Source organism: Mus caroli, unplaced genomic scaffold (assembly GCF_978045245.1).
Source record: "Mus caroli unplaced genomic scaffold, Mus_caroli_1 scaffold_1, whole genome shotgun sequence".
NCBI classification, from domain to species: Eukaryota; Metazoa; Chordata; class Mammalia; order Rodentia; family Muridae; genus Mus; species Mus caroli.
This window is the reverse complement of record NW_028227256.1, coordinates 128,967,835-128,990,865: the sequence shown is the minus strand read 5'-3', so window position 1 is coordinate 128,990,865 and position 23,031 is coordinate 128,967,835. Positions and strand designations below refer to the sequence as shown.

Below are 23,031 nucleotides of genomic sequence, written 5' to 3'. Positions count from 1 at the left end.
GAAATGTAAACCAAATAGAGCTGGTGTGTAACTCAGCAGTCGAGTGCCTGAAAACAGAGGAAACCCACCACCAAACTGAACTGAGAGAACATGGAGATTGCTGCATATTCCTCTCCAGCACATAAAGATAAAAGAAGCATGAGAAGGAAGTGAGAAGACAGCCTCAGCCACAGACTCACTCACTCTCAGGAGATAGAGTGTCTCACAAGAGAGGCAGAGAGGGACAAACAAAGGCAGAAACACTCTCCCCAGTTGGCGGGCCACACTTACATCCTGTGTAGCACAGGCAGACAAGATGATGAACCCTGAATTCTGAGCACCGTCATACTCTTTCATCCTACGCATGCTGACCCAACCATCACATTCAACCCCAATCCTGCTCTAGCCATGGCCTACTCCTAGCTTTCTAGTAGGAATGGAAGGCCAGAGAAAGAGGGGAGGCCCTCTTGTGAGGAGGCGGGAATGACGGAGAGACAACACAATAGCTTAGAAGATGCACAGCATCTGTGCTTGCTTTAAGAGTTTATGTAAAGCCGGGCATGGTGGTGCATGCCTTTAATCCCAGCACTTGGGAGGCAGAGGCAGGTGGATTTCTGAGTTCGAGGCCAGCCTGGTCTACAAAGTGAGTTCCAGGACAGCCAGGGCTACACAGAGAAACCCTGTCTTGAAAAAAAAAAAAAGTTTATGGAAAAAAGAAGCCCAGGTATTCTTCAATAAAAGGACTGCTTTGTTCCCTTATATTGAATCAGGCCTGGGTTCCTTGTCAGGTCGGGAAATGAGCTGCCCCACTCAGTAAATTAACAGCTAGCACTGATGAGAAAGCAATAAAATCTTTCCCATGGTCTCAGTTCTACGAAGAATATTAACTATCTATCATCTTACTGTCCTTTGAGAAAGAGATGGCTGGAGACAGTTCTAGCAATTCCTTCTTACTAAAGTGAAAGGGACCCCCTAACTTTGATAATAATTACTCTGTCAGACCTTGTCAAGATGCAGCGAGCACATATATCCTTTCCTGTCTGGTGGAGACAGATGGTCCCCAGGGCCCTGCAACTGACTAGCAGAGGCATGGAACTGCCACCCCATTCTCGTTCAGCTTCACAGATTACAGTCCTCTCACCACATGAGCCCAGAACCCATCACCAGGTACTTTTCTAAACAGTCAGAAAAGCAGCTGGTAAGACTGTGTGAGCTGGTACCTGCAGGAGAGCATGATGCATTGTCACCTCGAGGTCAGCTAGCACATGAGCAGCATCCTCACTGTCTTCTTGAACCTCCAGGTCCTCCTCAGGGATGGTCTCCCAGTTGTCCTGATGTGAAGCTAGCGTGTGCACTAGTTCATACTGACCGGGGAGCGCCAAGCTGACCCGAGTCCGAGTCCCATAGGTGAAGCGGAGGCGCCGAAGCTTACAGCTCTCATCACTGTCCAGCTTGAGGGTGGGAAGCACCTGCACCCCCAACAGCAGGTTCAGCAGCTGGCACTTGGCGTTGCAGTCCTGGCCGAGGATCAGTATACAGGGAAGGCGGTCCACAAGCTGCTGGAGATAGTTCTCTTCCATGGGAGGGAAGGAAATGCAGCTCAGCTGGCCTGCTAGGGGGATGGGGAAAGTGGAGAAAAAAGGAGATCGAGTGAGGGGATAGAGAGACTTAGAAACTCACCGAGAATGGCAGAGCCCTAGAGGGAACACTTCCAGGAGACTTTTGGTTAAAGGAGGTATTGGGAAAATTCACTAGTTAGAAAACGTTCTTCAAATGTCAGAGTCACCTGGCCAGCTCATCATGGAAAACAAGCTGCATACTACAAAAGGTGACAGTGGCCTGATAGCCCCTCCTCTTTTGTATAGTGCAGGGACATCTTAAGGAGTTTCAAAGACTCCATCACAAATACAAGATTATTAACGTGGGCAATAACTAAGGTCTGAATCCAAATAGAAATAAATGCATAAAAATGAAAACCTTCCCTCTGATAGAAGGCGTAATGTTTGCATGCACAGTCCTCTTAAATCCCACCCTATGCAGTCTGAGCTTTATGCTCCTCGTGTAAACTTACTTTACACCCAAATGCTAATAAACACACATGGGAGGAGGGGCAGTGGAAGCTCTCCGGATGGCTTGGGCACTACCGCTTTGCAGCTCATTACCCTGGCAGCTGCCAACAGCACCCCAGCTGCCAAGGTTTCTCAGGACACTGGATGCTTAACTGAGATCTATAACTCCCTAATCAAGCCATACTCTTTCTGTTGATGGCTAAAAGACCATGAGTAAAACAGAGGGACAAAACTGCCCAGCAGGATAAAATCTAGGCAAATCTAAGAGATGTTATCTCAAAAATAATCTCCTTTGAGGATACCACCATTAATCTAAAGGGCTCACTTCCTCAAACAGATTTCGGGAGTATTATAGAGACCAAAGCGTCTGAAAGCCTGTTTGGGAAAGAATATGCGTTGGATCCTGGAAATGCTCAAGCAAGTATTCACCACTCTCAAATTGTTTCAGCTGTGGGATCTGCCAACAGCTACGCTTAAGGTGGTAATACTGAGAGGCTACTTGCCTTAGTCACCTAACAAGCTATTATATCAAGCCATTTGTGGGCTGTTTTAGTCCTGACGCAACAGCAAGAGGCCTGACTCACTGAAAAGGTAGTTCTACTTCAGAATGTACCTGTCCCCTGCTCCCTTATTTTCCACAAGTGACATCACCAGAAAAGTTTAAGAGGTCTGTCCCTCTCTACATTTATTATGGTCTTCTGTTCCATGCCTATCTATGAATGCAGCACTTGGCCTCAGTACATCTAACAGCAACACTAAAACAAGAAACCTACTCTCGTGGGAAAGAGATGGGCACCTCTGGAAATGTAGTGAGCATTCCCTGAGGGCCCATTTCTGTGCAAGGTATTTAGTAAGTACAAGAGTGAGTACCAGACTACTTACTGGTCTAATCTCTGGCATACACTTTAAAGCAGGAAAGCACAAACACTTCTCTGAGTGACCACTGGGAAAGAACAATTGGCAAGTCTTGAGTCCTATGTACCTTCGTTCACTTTATATCATAAAGTATATCATAAAGAGCAGTGGTTCTTCTATTACTGTTTCTAAGAATCAAACCATGAAAAAATTTCCCAATTCTCTGCATCCTCAGCACCTAACACAATGACTGACAGTGTTTGAAAGTTGTCTATTTGTTCCATGTCAGAATTCATTGGTTGTAAAGAGTTGTCAACAAAAGTGACTCTATTACATTTGCAAAGGACAGCACTCCTAAAACACTCCATCTTTCCACAGAGAGTCGCTGTGAAAACAACTGCAGAATTTGAAAAGAGTTGTCAGCTCGCCTACCTTCACGCCTACCTTCACTCTCCCTACAGATCCCGGTCGGGTCTCCTCCTTTTTTCCTGGCCCTCACCAGACTCTCACTTAAGTGACAAGTGTCTGTTCCAACTGACGTTCCTATCACAGAAGCTGTTTTATAAGGAAAGCAAACCAACAGCCCTCAGTGAGTTCTAACACTGCTGCTCCCTCTAGCAGAGTGGATAATAAAGCCAACGGAGCCCCTTTCAGGACAACACCTCTGACACAAACTATCAGCAACAGAAACACCAATAAAGCCTGCTGCATCAGGCAAACCGCAGGGACACACCCCATTATTCATCCGACCTAAATGACCACCTTCCTGTGCTCCAGCTCTCCTACAGAAATAGTCTGCAGAAGCAACCTGTGACAGTCAAAGCAGCCAAGACTAGTGCAATGGCACGGGGGCTGAGCTTGAGCCCAGGTCTGCCTCCCATTGCCAGGCACTCTGCCAGGGTTCCATGTGCACTGCTGTCTCTTGGTGTTCAACATAACACTATCCAAGCCCTCTCTTCTCCCATGAAGCTTTTCCACGGCTCTCTAAAATGTCTGTGAGATCTGAATAAGTGCATGATAGAAATGAAGCTGAAAACAGATGCGATCATCTTCCTTCCCTGGAAAAGAGCAGAGCTGGCACAGGGAGCAGCCATGGAGGGTGGGGTGTCTGATGTCTGATCCTCACACTGCTCATCTATGAACTGAGAGAGAGTCAGACCATCTTTAACACTCTTTCCAATTTTAAATTCTAGTTTTAACTGGTCTGCTGGCTGTTGCTATTACAGTTTCAGAATATGTAGCCTTGGCTAGCCTGGGCACTAAGTAGCTAAGGCTGGCCTGGAACTCAAGGCCACCTGCCTCTGATTCCTAAGCCTGGTGTCACCATGTCTGGCTGTTTTTATTTTTAAATTATGCGTGAATTTAATTATGAAAGCTCCTCCTGAACTATTAAACACAGATCAAAGGTGCCTAGACTAGCCAGGGGCTCTAAGGACCTACAATACAGTCTTAGCATATCTCTAAAGAACAGATCAAAAGCTGTGCCTGACATTGGAGGGAGGAAGGCAACCTGCTTCCGAGTTGCAGCAGGCACCTGGCAGACAGTTATAGGACTTGTGAGTTAATCAGGTTTTCTCTGGTAATTAATACAGCAGCATCTGCATATGGGCTGCCAGAAGGCAGCAGCAGGCTTCGCAGCTGGCGCACATTAACCCTGCCAACTCTGACTGCAGGAAAATTCAAATCAAATTGTCCTAAGTGCAAACCAAGGCTTTAATCTCTCTGTCTTTCTTCATGGTGGTTGTTCTTAAACACAGAGTTACCTTGACTGAATTTCCTTCTAATAAAGACTGCAAGTTAGGAGGAAGAAGTGCAAACAAAGGAGTAGGACATCGTGTGGATTTGCTCTAGACGGTATTTTTCATCTCTTTCTATACACTGATCTAGAGGTTATTTGCCTCATCTCAATGTACTTGATTCTACCAGATAATTTTTGTCCTCATTTATAAATTAGGAAATAGGCTTTTAAAAAAGAGAACGAAAGAAAAAAGAAAGGAAGGAAGGAAGGTAGAGAGAGAGAGAGAAAGCAGCTGAGCTTCTGCACTTATTTAAGGAACTAAGAAGGTTGCGCAGAGCTATACCTTGCTCTCAGCAACAACACAAGGCAATGCCCCAACCTTGGCCATTTCCCAAGCCAGGGCTAAACAACAAAATTTGTTAATTACAGGACTTCAGTTTAAAACAAACTTTACAGCCCCTATGAATGTTGCTCCAGATCATGAGGAATAAAGCCGAGGGCACAGCATGGTGGCTCACGCTGCAATCTCAGCACTAGGAAAGTGGGGGCAGTGAGGTCAGGAGTCTGGGCCATCTTGGGCTGTAAAGAGAAGCTGTATAAAAGGGTTGAAGAGATGGCTCAGAGGTTAAGAACACTGACTGCTCTTCCAGAGGCCCTGAGTTCAATTCCCAGCAACCACATGGTGACTCACAACCATCTGTAATGGGAGCCAATGCCCTCTTCTGGTGTTCCAGAGGGCAACAAGAGTGTACTCATATACATAAAATAAATAAATCTTAAAAAAAAAAAAAGGAGAAGAAGCTGTATAAAAAACAAACGGGCTGGAGAGATGGCTCTGGTGGTCAAAAGCACTTACTACCCTTTCAGAGGACATGAGGTCAGGTCCCATCCCTCCTGTCAGACAACTTACAATCTCACACTCCCTCATGTCACAACACTCACAATAAGCAACACAGGCAACTCTAGCTCCAGGAGATCCAAGCTCTTTCTTGGCCTCACAAGTACCTGAGACTCACGGCACACAGAGAAAGTACAGGAATGAAACTAAATAGCCCTGGTTGTCCTGGAACTCATTATGTAGACCAGGCTAGCCTCAAACTCAAATCCACCTACCTCCATCTTCGAGTGCTAGGATAAAAGGCATGCGCCACTACACTTGGTAAATCTTACAAATAAATAAACAAACAAATAAGCAGAATTACTTTTGACTGGTGCACACTTGAGGCCACTAGTAGTTTCTATAGACTTCTGGAATCTCTTTTCTAAGAAGTTCTGAATGTTCTTCCCATCAGCCAGGGTGTATTACTGTTTGGATTTGAAGTATGAATCCTAAAAAGAGAAGTGGCATTTCATGTCACTAGTGCCCTGTTAGGGTACGCTGGGTTACATCTACAGAAATGGCACATGGGCTGCACCCACTCACACCCCTTCCTGCTTGTTTCCCACCCCAATCAACCATATATACTCACGGTGAGCAAAGAACAGGGACATCAGCTCATGGTACTATCTAGAATATCATGATGCCTGTCTTCCTTTTTACACTACTGCATCTTATTGGGACCCAGAATAGACTGCCAAAAAATATGGTGCTTTGTCATGCTGAATACTTCAATTTAAAGACTGAAAGGCCTCTGAAATAAAGTCCCTCTCCTGATTCTTCTGCCTCTCAGTTTTCTACCCTCCTCCAAAGTTATTACCGATATGAGCCACCATCTTTCATTTTTCTCTTTATCTCAGCAGTGTCTTGCTGCATGCTAAGAGGAAACAGGGTTATATAAAAACTGAACAGATAGGCCATACTGTCTATACTATTACATCATACCCAGCTAGTGTTCTTCTACACAGCTGTCCCCTCTTCACTAAACCTGAGCACTACAATTATGTTCCCTAGATTTAGGGCCATCATTTTTGAAGCTCTTGTGCATATAAAACTCCAATTCAATCCCTCACTGTTAACGCTTGTTAACCAGGTTTTGCTACAGGATACTGGGTTATGACCCTTGAGATGGAGAAGGAAAGGTGTCACTCACTGACTGACAAGACTTCAGAGTCATTCAAGTCTTAGTTCAGCTGGTGCCCAAGCACACTTCCTTTTCTCAGTTCACTTGGTTGTTTGGTTGTTTGAGACAGGGCCTCATTCCATAGCTTAGGCTGTCCTCCAATCCTCCAACGTAACAATCCTCCTTCCTTCTGTTGGGGTTATAAGTGTTTGCCATCACAACCATATCATACTTCAGGGTTTTTGTTTTGTTTTCTTTTGTCTTTCTTTCTTTTTGTTTATTTATCTAATTTTAACTTAACGTGTGTGTGTGTGTGTATATACACATATAATATGTGCTTTTATGGTAATTTACCATAAGTCTTGTCTAAATGCAAATTAAATAGATTATATAATTAACTAAGAGGAACCATGACACAAACATACATTTCCAAAGTGAGTACTGATATTTTACATTACAGTAGCTATTTGTGCCAAGAGTAGAGGAAAGGCTCAACCCTAAGTTGAAAAGAAACGCTGCATAGTTTTTCAGCTACAAGCTTCCAAGTATTGAAATCTGAAACAAATTCCCAGGAACTTAGAGAAAAAAATTCTAGACAAGAAACATATTTATTATTTCTAGGGACCTCTCTGAGTATCCACCAAACACAAAAGATTCCGAATGACACAGCAGACACCTGACTTGCAGAAACACACGTTTACATAGCCTGAGTTTTTGGGACCAAGTAGGACAAGGAACTGTGCTGGAAGGAATGGTGTCTAGAAAGGAAAGGCTGAATTCAAGCTCTCAGCCAGTGCTCCCACTGGAAGCCCCAGCCCAGCTGCTGGAGAATGAATGGCTAACGTTATTGTTCTATGGGAAGATCTCCGAAATCAGAGGTTGTCCTGGATTGGAAAGCAGCTGGCACCCCAGGAGCCCTTTCCGGGCGAAAGTGCTCCTGACCCCATGGTAGTGCACAGGGAACAGAAACAGAGACTGTTATGGATGCAGAAATGGAAACAATTCCCTGAAGGAAGCCAGGTACATGCTTCACAGAGGCCTTAGAGTCTGCAATTTGTGAGAAAGCTAATTAACCTTTAGGAACAATGCAAAGGTGAGGACATACCAAAAGGACACTGGAATCAGCCTGAAGGAGCAGTCACTAACCAAACAGGATAATTTATGCATAAAATAAAAAGAACTGAAAGTTATAACCCACCTAAAAGAAAATCCCAAATCTAAGACCACACTGATATAAAAAAGTAAAGCTCTTCGCAGCAGAATAGCAACTGAATACTCTCGGGGTGTTAGGTCTAGAACAGTGGTTCTCAGCCTTCCCAACGCTGTGACCCTTTAATACATTTCATGTTGTGGTGACCCCGTCCATAAAATTATCCTGTTGCTACTTCATAACTCTAATCTTGATACTGTTATGAATCATAATGTAAATATCTGTGTTTTCTGATGGTCTTAGGAGACTCTTGTGAATGGGTCGTTCGACTCCAAGGGGCTCATGGCCTTGAGAAATGCTGATCCACAGGAAGGAAGGGTTTTGAGGAACAGGCTTTCCGTGAAATCTAAGAACATTCCCACAAAGGGTTAATCAAGAGCCAAAGTGTAGATGTCCAGAGGGTACCTGCCTAAGTAGTGAGCAAGCTTAGCATCTCCAAAACAGAAGCAGCATCACGGGCTTTGAGTGGAATTGTCCAGGCATTTCTCTGAAAATTCTGATGAGGGCTCCCGACAGAGATTAAGGTCACGTACACAATGTAAGGCCTGTTCTCTTAACTTGTCAAAGACACAGATGTCAGGGAAAGGGCAAAGAAATTGCTCCTCACTAAGGGATTCTGAAGAGGAGTGACAACTAAAAGCCCCATGCCAGGGACATGTTGGGAGTCAGCAAGCTCAAATGAAAAAGGACTGGATGGAGTGACTCCACACTAACTGCCTGATTAGGAGAGCAGTGTGTGGAAGCGTGTCCTTGATGGGGTGAACTGAACACTGGAGTGTTTAGAGATGACACAACCGGCCTGCATCTTGCTCTTAAAAGGCTCTGAAAAGATAAGACATAATATGGGAACATTCGTCAACTGGGAAACGTGAACAACTGGATAACTATGAAGCAAATATATGGTTCTCAAAGTGTTTATGTGCCTTTGAAATTATTTCAAAATACTTTTTTTAAATGGCTCAAAAGGACATCTAGTTAAGACACAGGTCTAGATCTCTGGAAATACAAGATCAAAAGACACACTTCTCTCTGCAGGGACAAATCATCAAATACAGTAACAGGATTTGGTATATTTTTAAACAATTTAATAACACTGCCTTAGCCAGGTGATGGAAGCACACGACTTCAATACACTAGGCAGGGAGAAGCAGGTGGATCTCTGTGAGTTTGAGGCCAGCCTGGTCTACAAAGTGAGTTCCAGGAGAGTCAAGCTGTTACAGTGAGAAACCTGTCTCAAACCAACCAATCAACCAATAAACCAAGTTCCTTCCTTGTTCTCACTCCTGCCCTCTGAGATCTTCCTTAGGTTTACTGCTTCCTCTTGGGGGCAGAAGGTGTCTTCAGGACACTGATCTACGTTGTTCAGAATGAAACTTAGAATCCATATCCATAATACAAGGCAACGGTGCTCCAACAGACCTACTTACAAGTTTATTAGTGAAGAACCCCACAGAGAAACTTGACCTCACAGTGCCTGCAAGGGGCTCCTCTGTTTCTCGAGGAGTATAGGCATCCTCCCTCCCACACTTAAGAAGCCAGCTTTTCCAGGTTAGACTAGTAGGAATGTCTATGTCTTCCCATGGAATAAGCACCAGAGGGCAGGTCAGTCGTTTTTTCATGAGTAAGTGAAATCATTTTCTCAGAGGGCCTCGTATGCCAAAAACTAAGGCTGACTTTGCTCCAACCGGCGGCTACTGTTCTCCACAGCCTTCCTTGTCCTCCCTATCTTCACAATAGTCAAGCCAACGTGTATTTTACAGGATAGTCCTAAAGAGAAAGGTCAGAAAAGTCCAGCCATGGCCTCTCTGATCTGAACAGAAAGAGTCTTCATAAAATCAAGCCTTGTAACCTAGCGGCTGCAAAGTCAGGGCTGGGGCTGGGGAGGTGGGGAAAGCGAGAAAGATGAGAGAAAGAGAGGTAAGAGAGGCATGGGGGAAACGGTGGGAAATTCTCTCCTTACTCTCTGGAATGGATAAAAGCCACCAAAGTGGAGTCAATCTGACATAAGTAAGGCATTAAAGCTCTTAATCTGATTAATCTAAATTTAGATACTTCACATCCATCCAAGTAAAGAGATAAAAGGCACTTTTTAAAAAGAAATGTATTGTAAAAATCAAAGGCTTTTATGAATACATAACCAAGACATTATTCTTCAGAACAATTCAGATGCATCAATTAGCTAGACATGTGAAAAGCAAGACAGTTCTTACATCCCACTTCCATCTTCCTGCCCAGAGAACAGTGCCCCAGGGAGCAGAAGCACAGCTCCAAATTGAGCCTGGTCCAAAGATTCCCACAGCCACATGGCTCAGAGCTGGGGAATCTGTCAGGTCTCAATTTCCAAGAGCCCAAGACCACCAAAGAACTGAATCTTCAAGCCCAGAAAGGACCTGTACTAAGCCTGTGTATCCCCACAAGGGACTCCAGCCAGTTCCAGGATATAAGAAAGACACCTTCCCCACACACAGTACCAACTCCCAGTACCATGGAGAAAACAAAGCCCACTGTCTTAGATGCTATTTCCCCACACGCAGGGTAAATTCACATTGGGTCTTGTAACCCTTATGGGCGAAGAACTCACATTTCTAAAGGAGCCTCACATTCTTCTAAGAAAGGTGGAGATGGGAGGCTCACTAATGGAATGGGATGGGATGCATTCTGCACTGGACCTCACAAACATGACAGTCATTACCCACAGTGTCAGAGTACCTCAACTCCTTTCAAAGTGATCCTGGCCCTGCAATCAGGTAAACTCTCTCTACTACTGAGTCAACCTCCATTCTTCAACTCTTTTGATCAATGCCATATTGTGTGTGTGTGTGTGTGTGTGTGTGTGTGAGAGAGAGAGAGAGAGAGAGAGAGAGAGAGAGAGAGAGAGAGAGAGAGAGAGAAAAGAACATTTATGCATTGAACACACACCTGTAAAGGTCAGAGAACAACTTACAGGAGGAATTGTTTTTTCCCTCTACCATATGGAGTCTGGGTCTTCAGTCTTCTGTTTGCTTTGTTTTGTTTTTGAGACAGATTCTCTCTGCATAGCCCTGGCCATTCTGAGGCTCTCTATGCAGACTTGGCTGGCTTCAAACTCACAGAGATCTACCTTTCTCTGCCTCCCAAGTACTGGGATTAAAGGTGTGTGCCATCACGCCTGGTTTAGGTCTTCAGGTTTGTGTGCCCTCCCCCATCCCTTCAAAGACGGGTGATTGGTGAGTAGGCAAAGCGGCTGTAGAAGACCCTCTCAGGGGTCGGGGAAATGTTCCTAACTGCGGTCTGGAGCGACTAATCTCAGGCCCCTGGGTAGAACGGCTTCCAGAAAGGGCTGCTGAGTGCATGAACGCTAAGAACCTACTTCTCGTACACTGATGGCACTCTGGTCTAGTTGGCATCTCATGAAAATCATTCTTTGGGACAGGAAAACAATTATTTTGCATAGGGCACGGATTCGAACTTCAGCCCAGCTTGATATTGTGGCTCGTGTCTATAGTCCCGGCCACTCAGGAGACTGAAGTAGCAGGATCGTGCAAGCTTAGTTTAGGACCACCCCAGCATGCAACAGAATGAGAGTCCACCTCGGGAAAACAAACAAACAAACAAACAACAAGGAACACTGGGGACATTCTCTGTAAATAGGGACTGGTGGGTCTGCCCCAGCAGCTGCTGCAGCCAACAGGCAGGCCTGCCCTCTCCAGCACTGCCACAGTGGAGAAAGTGAAACAAAGGGAGCAGAAATTCCGGAGCCTGGTGATGGCATGGTGCTGTCGGGTTTTGTAATAAAGCTCTTTTGCTAACATATTCAATAAAAAGTTGAAGCTGTTAAAACAAAAGGGGGAGGAGCCTCAAGTATAACCATCTCTCAAAAGCACCCAGGATCCAAATAGTAAGACATGGATGAGTCTACAAAACTCCAGATCCCCAAGTGTGTGGAAATTTCTTCTGAACTGAAAATTAAATTGTATTTGATTTTGTAGCATCATTCTAGCATCTTCCAGAAATAGAAATAATTTAATAGGTATTTGCCCATTATATACAAAGCAATTCCATAAGCACGACTGGACCAGGACACAGACAAGAAACCACTCTTTCTCCTTAGACACTCACAATCTAGTCGGCAGAGAAAGATGAACATTCTTATAGCTACGAAAAGAAAGAATTACAGCCCAGTTCTGTAGGAATGAAGCAGTGAGCACAATGTGAAACTTCTATTTTCCTTTACTTCAATAACACGTTTTTGAAGTTTTATTTTAAAAAGATGCTTATGTTGTTTTTATAGCACTAAGGCTCAATCCTGGGGCCCTGCACATACTCTGCAGGTGTCTACTGCTGCATAACATTCTCAACCCCAAAAGAGTGGTCTTAAAGTACATTTACCACATTCTCTAGGTCTACCGAGACTGAATATGGGAGTGAGTGAGTTCACAAGCAAAAATTAATAACCATACTGGATTTTTATTTAACTACGTGGTTTCTTTTTAAAGATTTTATTTACTTTTAATTTCTATATATGAGTCTATGTATGTATGCATGCATGTATGCATGTATAGCATCTGTGTGCAGTTCTTGAGGAGGCCAGAAGAGAGCATCAGAGCCCGTGGAACTGGAGTTACAAAAGATTGTGAGCCATCATTGTATGGGTGCTAGGAATCAGACCTGGGCGCTCTGGAAGAGCAGCCAGTGCTTTAACTGCTGAGCCATCTCTCCAGCCCCTCAATACACATTTTCTTTACAAAGTGCTTGCAGATGCTGGGCATGGTTGCACCTATGAACTCTCAACAATATGGCTGCCTGCATGAGACCTGCACAAGGCCACACCAGTCAGCATGTCAACATGGGAAAAGGTTTACAAGACCCTAGCCTCACTGCTGAGAGAAAGTCAGTTTCTTCAGAGACAAACAGGATGGGTTGCCCAAGCCTAGGTGGCCAGCCCTAAACCCATGAACATACAGGCAATACCAATTGGCTACAATAGCGTTAGTGTGGGGGTTGGGGAGGGAGTGTTTGTACGTAGTGCCTAGAAGAAGAGGAAATAGATTTGAAATTGAGAGGAGGATGTGGGGGTAAGCATAAAGGAATTGGAAGAAGAGGGAAGGGTTAAAATAATGTAAATATAGTGTATTCACATAGGAAATGGTTTTTACAACATGGCCCATGGATTTTTAAGTGTGTCCAGCATAATCTTAGACAATTAAAAAATAAATAAGTAATAAAGCTGGGGATGTCAAGGCTCTGATCTTAGCACTCAGGAGACCCGAGGAGGCTGGACCACATCTTCTTCACTGAATAAGGTCTTCCACTGCAGTAAAGCATGGTCCCAAATGACTCATTTGTAACCATCTCTGTGAAGAATGCATCTGTATTCCCAAGCCAGGAAGGAAAGCTCAAGGAGCCACAGAAGCAGAACTGGACCTGGAGCCTGGAGACCTGGGCCTACCTGAAGTCTCCAGCACAGCGCTGTTTCACCCGTCCCACACTACATTCCTCTGCCTCATTCTCTCCCCTTCCCTGCAAGCACATGCTCCCACTTGCTAATCCAATGTCCATCACCTCCCACCACAGGCAAGAGCCACATCTATTAAGATCTACACTCAAGCTGTAGTGTCCACTCTCTCTAAGTGTCACAAGTTTGTAAGGTGAACATTATGACCTCATCATACAGTAAGAAGTGATCCTTTTTTTGTTTGTTGTTTTGACTTTTGAGACAAGATCTCATACGAAGCCCAGGCTAACCTGGAACTCTATATATAGCTCAGACTGATCTTGAACTCAAGATCCCCCTACCTCGGCCTCCTGAAGTGCTGGGGGTCACAGGCACAGCGCCACTGCAGACTAACCTTTGATACAGATTGCCAGGACACTGATTTCAGTATTAATGCCTTGCTTCTAAAATTCCAACAGCCCATCTATACAAAACAATAACCAAAAGAGGCCACAGAATACTGAGAAACACATTTATTTATTGGATAACAAGAAGCAACCAGCTATAAAAATTTGAGGATTAAAGTTCATTTTTAAAAGGCCTATAATCAAGCGGATGTGGTGGCAGACACCTTTAGTCCCAGCACTTGGGAGGCAGAAGCAGGTGGATCTCTGTGAGTTCCAGGCTAGCCTGGTGTACAGAGAATTTTCCAGGACAGCCAAAGCTACATAGTGAGACCCTGTCTTGAAGATAAATAGACATAAATTCTAGTCACTCTACCTTCTGCTTTCCTCTCAGCTTTACCTGCTGCCTGTGCATGAATCCTATATGAGACTGCACCTCTGCAGAGGATCTATATGAGACTGTACCTCTGCAGAGATCTATATGAGATTGTACCTCTGCAGAGGATCTATATGAGATTGTACCTCTGCAGAGGATCTATATGAGACTGTACCTCTGCAGAGGATCTATATGAGATTGTACCTCTGCAGAGGATCTATATGAGATTGTACCTCTGCAGAGGATCTATATGAGACTGCACCTCTGTAGAGGATCTATATGAGATTGTACCTCTGCAGAGGATCTATATGAGATTGTACCTCTGCAGAGGATCTATATGAGACTGCACCTCTGTAGAGGATCTATATGAGACTGCACCTCTGCAGAGAATCTATATGAGACTGTACCTCTGCAGAGGATCTATATGAGATTGTACCTCTGCAGAGGATCTATATGAGACTGCACCTCTGCAGAGATCTATATGAGATTGTACCTCTGCAGAAGATCTATATGAGACTGCACCTCTGTAGAGATCTATATGAGGTTGTACCTTTGCAGAGGATCTATATGAGACTGCACCTCTGCAGAGGATCTATATGAGACTGCACCTCTGCAGAGGATCTATATGAGACTGTACCTCTGCAGAGGATCTATATGAGACTGCACCTCTGCAGAGGATCTATATGAGACTGTACCTCTGCAGAGATCTATATGAGACTGTACCTCTGCAGAGGATCTATATGAGATTGTACCTCTGCAGAGGATCTATATGAGACTGCACCTCTGCAGAGGATCTATATGAGACTGTACCTCTGCAGAGGATCTATATGAGACTGTACCTCTGCAGAGGATCTATATGAGATTGTACCTCTGCAGAGGATCTATATGAGACTGCACCTCTGCAGAGGATCTATATGAGACTGCACCTCTGCAGAGGATCTATATGAGACTGCACCTCTGCAGAGGATCTATATGAGACTGCACCTCTGCAGAGGATCTATATGAGACTGCACCTCTGCAGAGGATCTATATGAGACTGTACCTCTGCAGAGGATCTATATGAGATTGCACCTCTGTAGAGGATCTATATGAGATTGCACCTCTGCAGAGGATCAAGTTCAGGCCTCCAACTTCTTTTTGTCCACCACCCAATACACACAAATAGGTGTCTGTAATGATGACACTTATAGTCTTTCTTAAGTGTAAGCCAAAAGTATGTCTTCACCCCTACAATCTCTGCACTCGGGAGGTGAGGCAGGATACAGGTTAGAGACCAGCCTGAGCTACATTTTGAAACTCTATTAAAAGGAAATGGAGAGGGAGAAGAAAGAGGCAGAGGGAAGGACTGACACCCACTCACCCAAGGAAAGGCCAATGTCTTGACTCTTTAGCGCCCATCTGTAGCCCACTGAGCAACACATCCTAGGCACTCACACATCTATTTAATAATGGCTACTATGGGGCTAGCCAGGAATGCAGAGGCAGAGGGATCATTTAACAGAGGAACTTAAGACCAGCCCAGAAGAACACAGTGAGACCGCATCAAAAGCAAAACGCAGCTGCTACTTACGCACCTTAGCATGGCTGCTCTAAACCTGCGCAATATTAACTCCAACAATCCTAGAGGTAAGGACGATTACAGCCTCCGTCTCCAGATGAGGAAGCTGTGACACGACATAGTTATGATCAGTTAAGACCAAAGGGAGGCAACACAAGCAACAGAGTTCCTACCAGACATATATGAGTCACCGCAACGTCTTAAAATGGAGAAGATTAAGACAAACTGCAATAGCTAGGACCTGCACTGGATCATAAAGTAAGACAAATACTTTTCCGTCTTCTATTTTGTAATACTCTACCCTGCCTCTCCTCAAAGGGTTCAAAGCCTTTATCTCATTGCTTCTGAATGCTCTAGCAGGAGAAGAAAAAAACAAAACAAAACAAAAAAACACAACAGACTGAGAGGTTTCTCCCCCACAGCTACATAAAATGACTTGGACAACAGAGGGAGAACTGAATCAAAGAATTTTTTTTTATGTTTCAGTTTTCTTTGTACAAGCAAAACTCTTCTCAAAAACAACATTTTAAGAGTTCTACTTAATCTATATCACTATCATCACCAGTACACAGCTCAGGCTGACCTGGGACATACAATCTTCCCATCTCAGCCACTGACTTGAGTGAATATAAATCTATCAAAATAAGAGGTTTGGCATTCTTCCCAGGTCTCTGTGGTTGAAAGTGAAATTCTTAAAAACAGCATTATGTATTATTACAAATGGCATACAAAAAAATATAATAGATTGATTTCTAAGGTTGCCATCTCTTTAGTTCAGTGTCTTCAAATTATAGTTAGTCTCTAATTTTCAGTTGCTCAAATACTCCACTGTGGTAAGCAGAGGAGGGCTTGTTAGGTTAAGAACCGAGGCCCCCTTCCCGTCATGTTCTGAGTCCCTATTAATCAGAAACCAACCCTCACAGAAGAAATTTGAGACAACCTCCAAGTGACTTTGACCTTACCAAAAAGCTCCAGCCAGCACAAAGGGCTAATTGTCCTCCAAGGACTGGCTCTACTTTCTAACACCTTTACTTAAATAACCAGGACAACAGCATCCTTCAGCTAGACACAGAAAGAGGCACTTAAAAACTCTGGTGCCGCCTCACCCCCAAAATGTAAAACCCTGGTATGGAACAAAATCAATTTGTTCCCTACCCTCTCATCTGTGTCCTCCTCGGATTTTATAGAGATGGGCACATTCCAAAGGGTGAAGAAAGTTTAAATATGCAAAAATTAGATCACGATGCAGTCAACCAGAAAAGCCAATTAAGCAAAAATACAAAGGTGTTTTTGAATGTCTTAGGTTTGCCTTTAAAGAAAATAAAAGCCAACCAAGATGCTTCAAATTTTGAAAATCTTCAACTCTCTAAATTAAATCTATTCTGAGTTGGTTTTTTTGGTTTTGGTTTTTTTGTTTTGTTTTATTTTTTTAAGAGTAACTCCGAAATAGTCACTTTAAAGTAAGGGCAGAAACAGAGGGCTTTAAAGCAAAGCAGCTTCTTCTGACGGGAGAAGTTGCTGCCAAACACTGTCAGGCAGGCATACCTACCCTCTGGGTCCAGAAAAACAGGAGCTGCCTCGCCAGCTGCTCTGGACAGCAAGTGTCTAAAGTCTCAAAAGCACAACTTCAGAAAAGTAGTTACCACCCTAGTGGTTTTTATGTCCTGAAGTAAAATAAGATCTTTTGCCTGGTGGTGGTGGCACACACCTGTAATCCCAGCACAGGGAGGCAAAGGCAAGCAGATCTCTGAGTTTGAGGCCAGCCTGGTCTACAGAACTAATTCCAGGACAGCCAAGGCTACACAGAGAAACACTGTCTCAAAAAAAAAAAAAAATCTTTTAAAAATACCTATACTTTGTGTGTGTGTGTGTGTGTGTGTGCGCATGCATGTGTGTATTCACAGTGGCCTATATGTGGAGGTCAGCAGACAACTTTCAAGAGTAGGTTCTCTCCTGATCAACTCAGGGCATCAGGATTGGCAGCAGGTACATGTACCAACTAAGCTATCATGCTGACCCAAAACAAGGGCTCTTTAAATTGCTATCCTGGGCAATAGAACAGTATCATTGAGGGCCCTATCAGGACTTACCAGGTGGTAAGCAGGTGGATCTCTGTGAGTCCACCAGCATGTCTTTAAACACCCCCTTCTGTAGTCTCAGACAAAGTTATTAAACATACAGCAAAGAGTATAGGGTCCAACTTACAAGTTCACCTTAAGTGATAATAAAACACCTGTATCAGATTCCAATATCTTTGACTGCTAAATTAAGACTCTTAGGACCCCCCTACCATGGTTACACAGCCGGAATCCATAAGACAGAACCTGGGACATGGCATTTTTAATACACTCCTGAGGTTATTTTAATCTACACTGCAGCTCGAGAATCACTAAATACAAACCAAGGACATATCTGCTGTTAGGTTGTGCCCGGTATACCTACCCACATGGAAAGTCAGTAGCTTCTCTCATCAACTTCCTAAGGAGACCGTGGTAAAAGTTAAACCCTCTAGTTCCCCACCAATTGCAGTTCAAGGAGGATCAAAGATCTTGCAGTATTTAAAGTGATCTGAAGCCTCTGACACATTCCGAGGGGTTGGAGGGGAGGGGGGAATCAAGTCAAGAAGGGCAAGTTTTTCAAGGGTCAGGGCCGCCCCACTCTACTCCCAACAACAACAACAACAACAACAATGCATTTCTTAACTCCTTCATCATAAGTAACATCTCTGACCAATTAATTTCTAACACCCATTAGATATCCTTTTCTGTGGCAACTCCAAATCCTATTTAGAGGACATCTTCGCAGGGCTGCCTCTTGACTGGATTGCAAGCACTTCACACACACACATACCAGTGCAGTCCGAAAGCGCCCAGAGACTTCAGAAACACCCAACCTAACTGGGGGCTCGGTCCCCATACCAAGCACCCCAATTCAAAGCAACTTTCTCACTCTCCGCTTAGCCTTTCCGAATTCTGCCTCCGGGTCTCGAGCCCTTGCCACCTCTCTCCCCAGGGTATCCTCCCACCTCGTCTCAGATCCCCGAGGCCCAGGCCCCGCGCCGCCCCGCGGCCCTCTCCTACTGGCCGCCTCCTCCTGGGGTTGTTTTGCTGACGGAGATGCCACCCTCCGATTTTCCTCTCTCCTTCGGGCCTGTCCTTACCCGCCGGCAGCGGGGCTTCGGCGACGTCGCCGGCAGGGCCAAGCTCGGCCGCTCCGCCGCCCGCGGGGGAGGAGGGACAACTGTGGCTGTGGGAGCACTTGATGTCGCGGAAGAACTTCTGGGTCTCTCGCAGGTTCTGTCGCAGCCGTCCCAGGTAGCGGCGGTAGCGGCTGAAGCCCCGGCACAGCTCGCGGATCATTCCGCCGCCTCCGGGACCCGGGCCCGACACGGACTCGCCGGCCCACGGCTGCCTGTCGGCCTCCATCGCTCAGCCAGCTGTCTTCGCGGCTGGCTGCGCCGCTGGCCCGGCCCCCTCCTCCCGCCCCCTAGCGCTCAGAGAAGGCGGAATCCGCCTCCCGACGCCCCTGCCGGCGCTCCGCACGGCCTCCAGCCTCCGTCACTGCTGCGGCAGAGCAGCCAGAGCTGCCTGGCTCCGGCCAGAACCTTACTCCGCTCCCCAGCGGAGCGAGGGACGAGCTCACAGAGGCACCGTCGCTGCGCGGGCTCCTGGGACTTGTAGTCTGGGCTGGGTGGAATGCCACAACGCCCACAGGGAAACAAGCAAGCTAGCGGGTGGACCCTACTGATCCCTGTGCTTACACTCTTCTCGTTTAAAAGGTGTTCTTGCACTGTACACGAATTCCTAAGGAAAGGCAGAACCCGCAGAGTATGAACCCCGGCAGAAATGGGGTACCTCAAATCTAGGAGAAAGAAAGATTTTAATAGTAGAAGGAAATAAGGCCGAGGACAAAAATATGTCTGTGGTTCCCCCAAATGGTTACAACAGATAATAGAGAATTGGTTGAAAATACCCGGAGAATAGTGAAAACTCTACTGTTTGTGTTGCAGTCTACTTTTTCTTTTTTCCCTGCTCTAGATGTGGAAAGTGGGTAGGGGTGTGGAAGGGTACCGGGTGAGACCTAAAAGAAAGGACAGTTGATTTCTTGTAGAGCCCACAGGGGTAAAGGGAAGTTGAAGTCAGTAGCCTTCTAAACTGATTATCTTAACAAGGCTTCTTGCCAGTGTGCCAGACTTCCATCGACGCAGACTGTCACGGACTCCATGACACGCAAACCACAAACCGGACAGAACTTGACACCAGTCACCTCTTCACCTGATTGTATTTTGAGTAACTTGGGCTCAATGTGAAATGTGAAGGCTTTAACCTGTAACTTGTTGCACTTTCTAAAAGATCACCCATTCAAATGAGCCTGCACTTTAAGGTAGGCTAGCTGCAAAAAAGGAGTCCTATGTTCCTTCCCATTTATGCCTACCTTTGCATATTCTACACTGGCCATTTCTCTTCTTTGCAGAGTTGTATTCCCCTTGCTTTCCAAAAGGCTTGGTAAAACAGAAGTGAGAACACAAATGGAAATTTAAAAAAAATGTTGATAGTGTAAGAGCACTATTTGAAATAGAACATGGGCTGGGTGTGGTGGTGTATGCTTTTAGACTCAGTACTCTGGAAGCAGAGGCATGAAGGTCTCTGTGAGTTCAAAGCCAGCCTGATCAACAGAGTGTGTTCCAGAATGGACAAGGCTACATACATAGTGAGACCCTGTCTCTATTGTAACAAAGCAATGCAGGATGAGATTTCTAGTTAGGGGATCAGTGGAGAGAAACCTTGGGTTGGAGGAAGAATCTATCAGCATGAGATACACATGGGAAGACACAATTGTAATCCCATTGCTCAGGAGCCCAAGGAAGGGTAATCACAAGGGTATGGCCACCCTAAGCTACATAACTAGACCTCATTTCGACATCACGAAACTAGTCTTCATTAGTACTTTATATTTTAGAAATAATTGGGAGAAGGCTGGAGAAATGGCTCAATGCTTAAGAACTCTGACTGGGGGCTGGGGAGATGGCTCAGTAGTTAAGAGCACTGACTGCTCTTCCAGAGGTCCTGAGTTCAATTCCCAGCAACCACATGGTGGCTCACATCCATCTGTAATGGGATCCAACGCCCTCTTCTGGTGTGTCTGAAGAGAGCGACAGTGCACTCAGATACATTAAATAAATAAACAAATAAATAGTTCTGACTGTTCTTCCAGGGTGTCCCAGGTTCAATTCCCATCACCCATATGGTAGCCAAAAACAAAACAGACATGATGCCCTTTTCTGGTCTTTGTGGGCACTGCACACATGGTGTACACATAGGCAAAACAGCTATATACAGAATAAAACTAAATCTTAAAAAAACTAAGTTAGTGTTTGACACAGGAGGATGGTGAGGTTCAAAATCTGCCTGGATTCCATATCAAGTTCCGGGTCAGGTCAGACTTAGCTACATAGTTACAACCTCTGGGGGAGGAGAAAGGGAAGAGGAGGAGGAGAATGAGGAAGAAGAAGAGGAAGACATTTCAGAAGGTACAAATGGTATGAGGAAGACTAAATCTTCCTTAGTTTTCCTATTCCTGTTTCCTAGTCACCTAGTTCCCTTCAGGGTGCAGCTGCCATTGAAAAAACTACATGTACTTTAAACATAAGTGAACACCATACACACACTATGTTACAGCCATACAGACTGTCACACCATAACATAAACATCTACTGCATTGGAACTGCGTAGTGTTTGGCCATATGGATGGCATGTTTTGAGCAGGTCCTTTACTGATGGAAATCTGGGGCTTTGCTGCAGAAAACAAAATGTATGCATCATTTGAATATGTGGAAGCACATATCACCACTTTTGATCTGCTGCAAGAAGCCACGTCTTGTTACTTTAAATTTTTAAGGTTAGGCTTGAGGCGTCACTCAGTGCTTTCTTGGCATGCAGAAATGCTCAGTTTAATCACCAGCACTGCATATAGTGCCCATGGTCATACAAGCCTGCAACCTAACCTTTGGGAGATAGAGGAAGGAGCGTGCATGAGTGTGCACAAGCCTGTGTGTGTGCGATGGTGTGATGGTGTGATGTATGAGTGATGGGATATGTATGTGCGATGGTGTGATGGTGTGGTGTGATGTGTGTGTGATGTGATGTGTGTGTGCAAAGGTGTGATGGTATGATGTGTGTACACGTGTGTGTGTGTGTGTGTGTGTGTGTGTGTGGCTGGAGAGATGGGCTCAGTGATTAAAAGCACTGCTTGCTCAGTTCACAGCACCAAGGTGAAACCAGGTTCAGTTCCCAGCACCCAGCAATCAGCAACCGCATGGTGCTTTACAAACATATGTAATTCTAGTGTTTAGGATCCAAAACCCTCTTATGGCCTCCTTGTGCACCTGGCATACACATGACACACATGCATAATATATATGCAGGCAAACTGTAAGTCCAGTCCCAGGAGATCTGATACCCTCTCCATGTTGTGCACAGACATACACGCAGGCAAAATGCCCATACATATAAAATAAACAATAATTTTAAAGGTTGATAAAATAAAAGTTTTAAGGGACCAATGAGGTGGCTCACCAGGTAAAGGCACCTCTGCAAGGCTGAAAACCTAAGTTCTACCCTGAAACCTACATAATAGGAGAAAACAGACTCCCACAAGTTGTCGTATGGCTTCTGCATACTTACTGTGGCACTCACATGAGCATGCACGTACATTCACAGAGGCACACAAATGCACGAATGTAAATTTTATGTAAAGGAGTTTGAAAGCTGTATAGGAGCCATGGAAGCCATGGATCTTCTTAAAGTTTCCAGCCCAAAGAAGACTGAAGGAGCTAATCCTCCAAAGAGGATTAAAGGAGTTCTCTACCTCTGCAGGAAGCATAAGTGAGTGTACAGGAGCTGCTGGTCCTTCTTCTCTGTCCAGTAGCCAGGTCTTTGGCTCCCAGGTATTTACTCACCAAATAGGAACTTAGAGACTTCCAGCTCAGGAGGAAAGATCCAAAGACACAGATAGCAGAACAGAGATGTGGGGAGGGCTGCTTGGCCTGTTTGCTGCTATACCTGAGGTATCTAGAACAACACTTGCTATCTAGGCCGTTATTAGATATTTATTTTAAAAGGAGTGTTCGCTGTAGACATTTCTGGATATGCAGGGTATCAGGAAGAGGTAAGCAAATAAACAAACAAACATCACTGAGATTCTTACCATCTAGAAAACACCAGTAGGTTGTAGTTACAGATTTGGGACTTGGTTTATTTGTCGTACTAGAATTTGAACCTACTGCCGCATACATGCAAGACAAGCAGTCTAACACTGAGCTATAGCCCTAGTCCTCTTTCACTTTGTGCTTTGAACTTGCAATCCTTCTGTGTCAACATTCGGAGTAGCTGAAAGTATAGGCCTGTGCCAACACGCCTGGCAGTTTGTT

At 44.9% G+C, this 23,031-nt stretch overlaps 1 protein-coding gene across 4 annotated transcripts in view; it reads right to left on the bottom strand.

The window, feature by feature from the left end:
- The window catches only part of Dstyk (dual serine/threonine and tyrosine protein kinase), a 50,382-nt gene extending 30,911 nt beyond the window's left edge, over positions 1-19,471 (bottom strand). The window contains exons 1-3 of one of the 4 annotated variants that reach the window (XM_029476598.2): positions 6,672-6,839; positions 5,844-5,970; positions 1,200-1,591 (exon numbers count right to left, since the gene is read on the bottom strand). In XM_029476598.2, coding sequence (XP_029332458.1) covers positions 1,200-1,559 — 360 coding nt within the window. In that variant the 5' untranslated portion in view covers positions 1,560-1,591; positions 5,844-5,970; positions 6,672-6,839. Of the gene's footprint in view, positions 1-1,199; positions 1,592-5,843; positions 6,039-6,671; positions 6,840-18,762 lie in introns of those variants that run through there. The other 3 variants (XM_029476596.2, XM_021162901.3, XM_029476602.2) reach the window with 3 other exon arrangements.
- Positions 19,472-23,031: the final 3,560 nt, after the last annotated feature.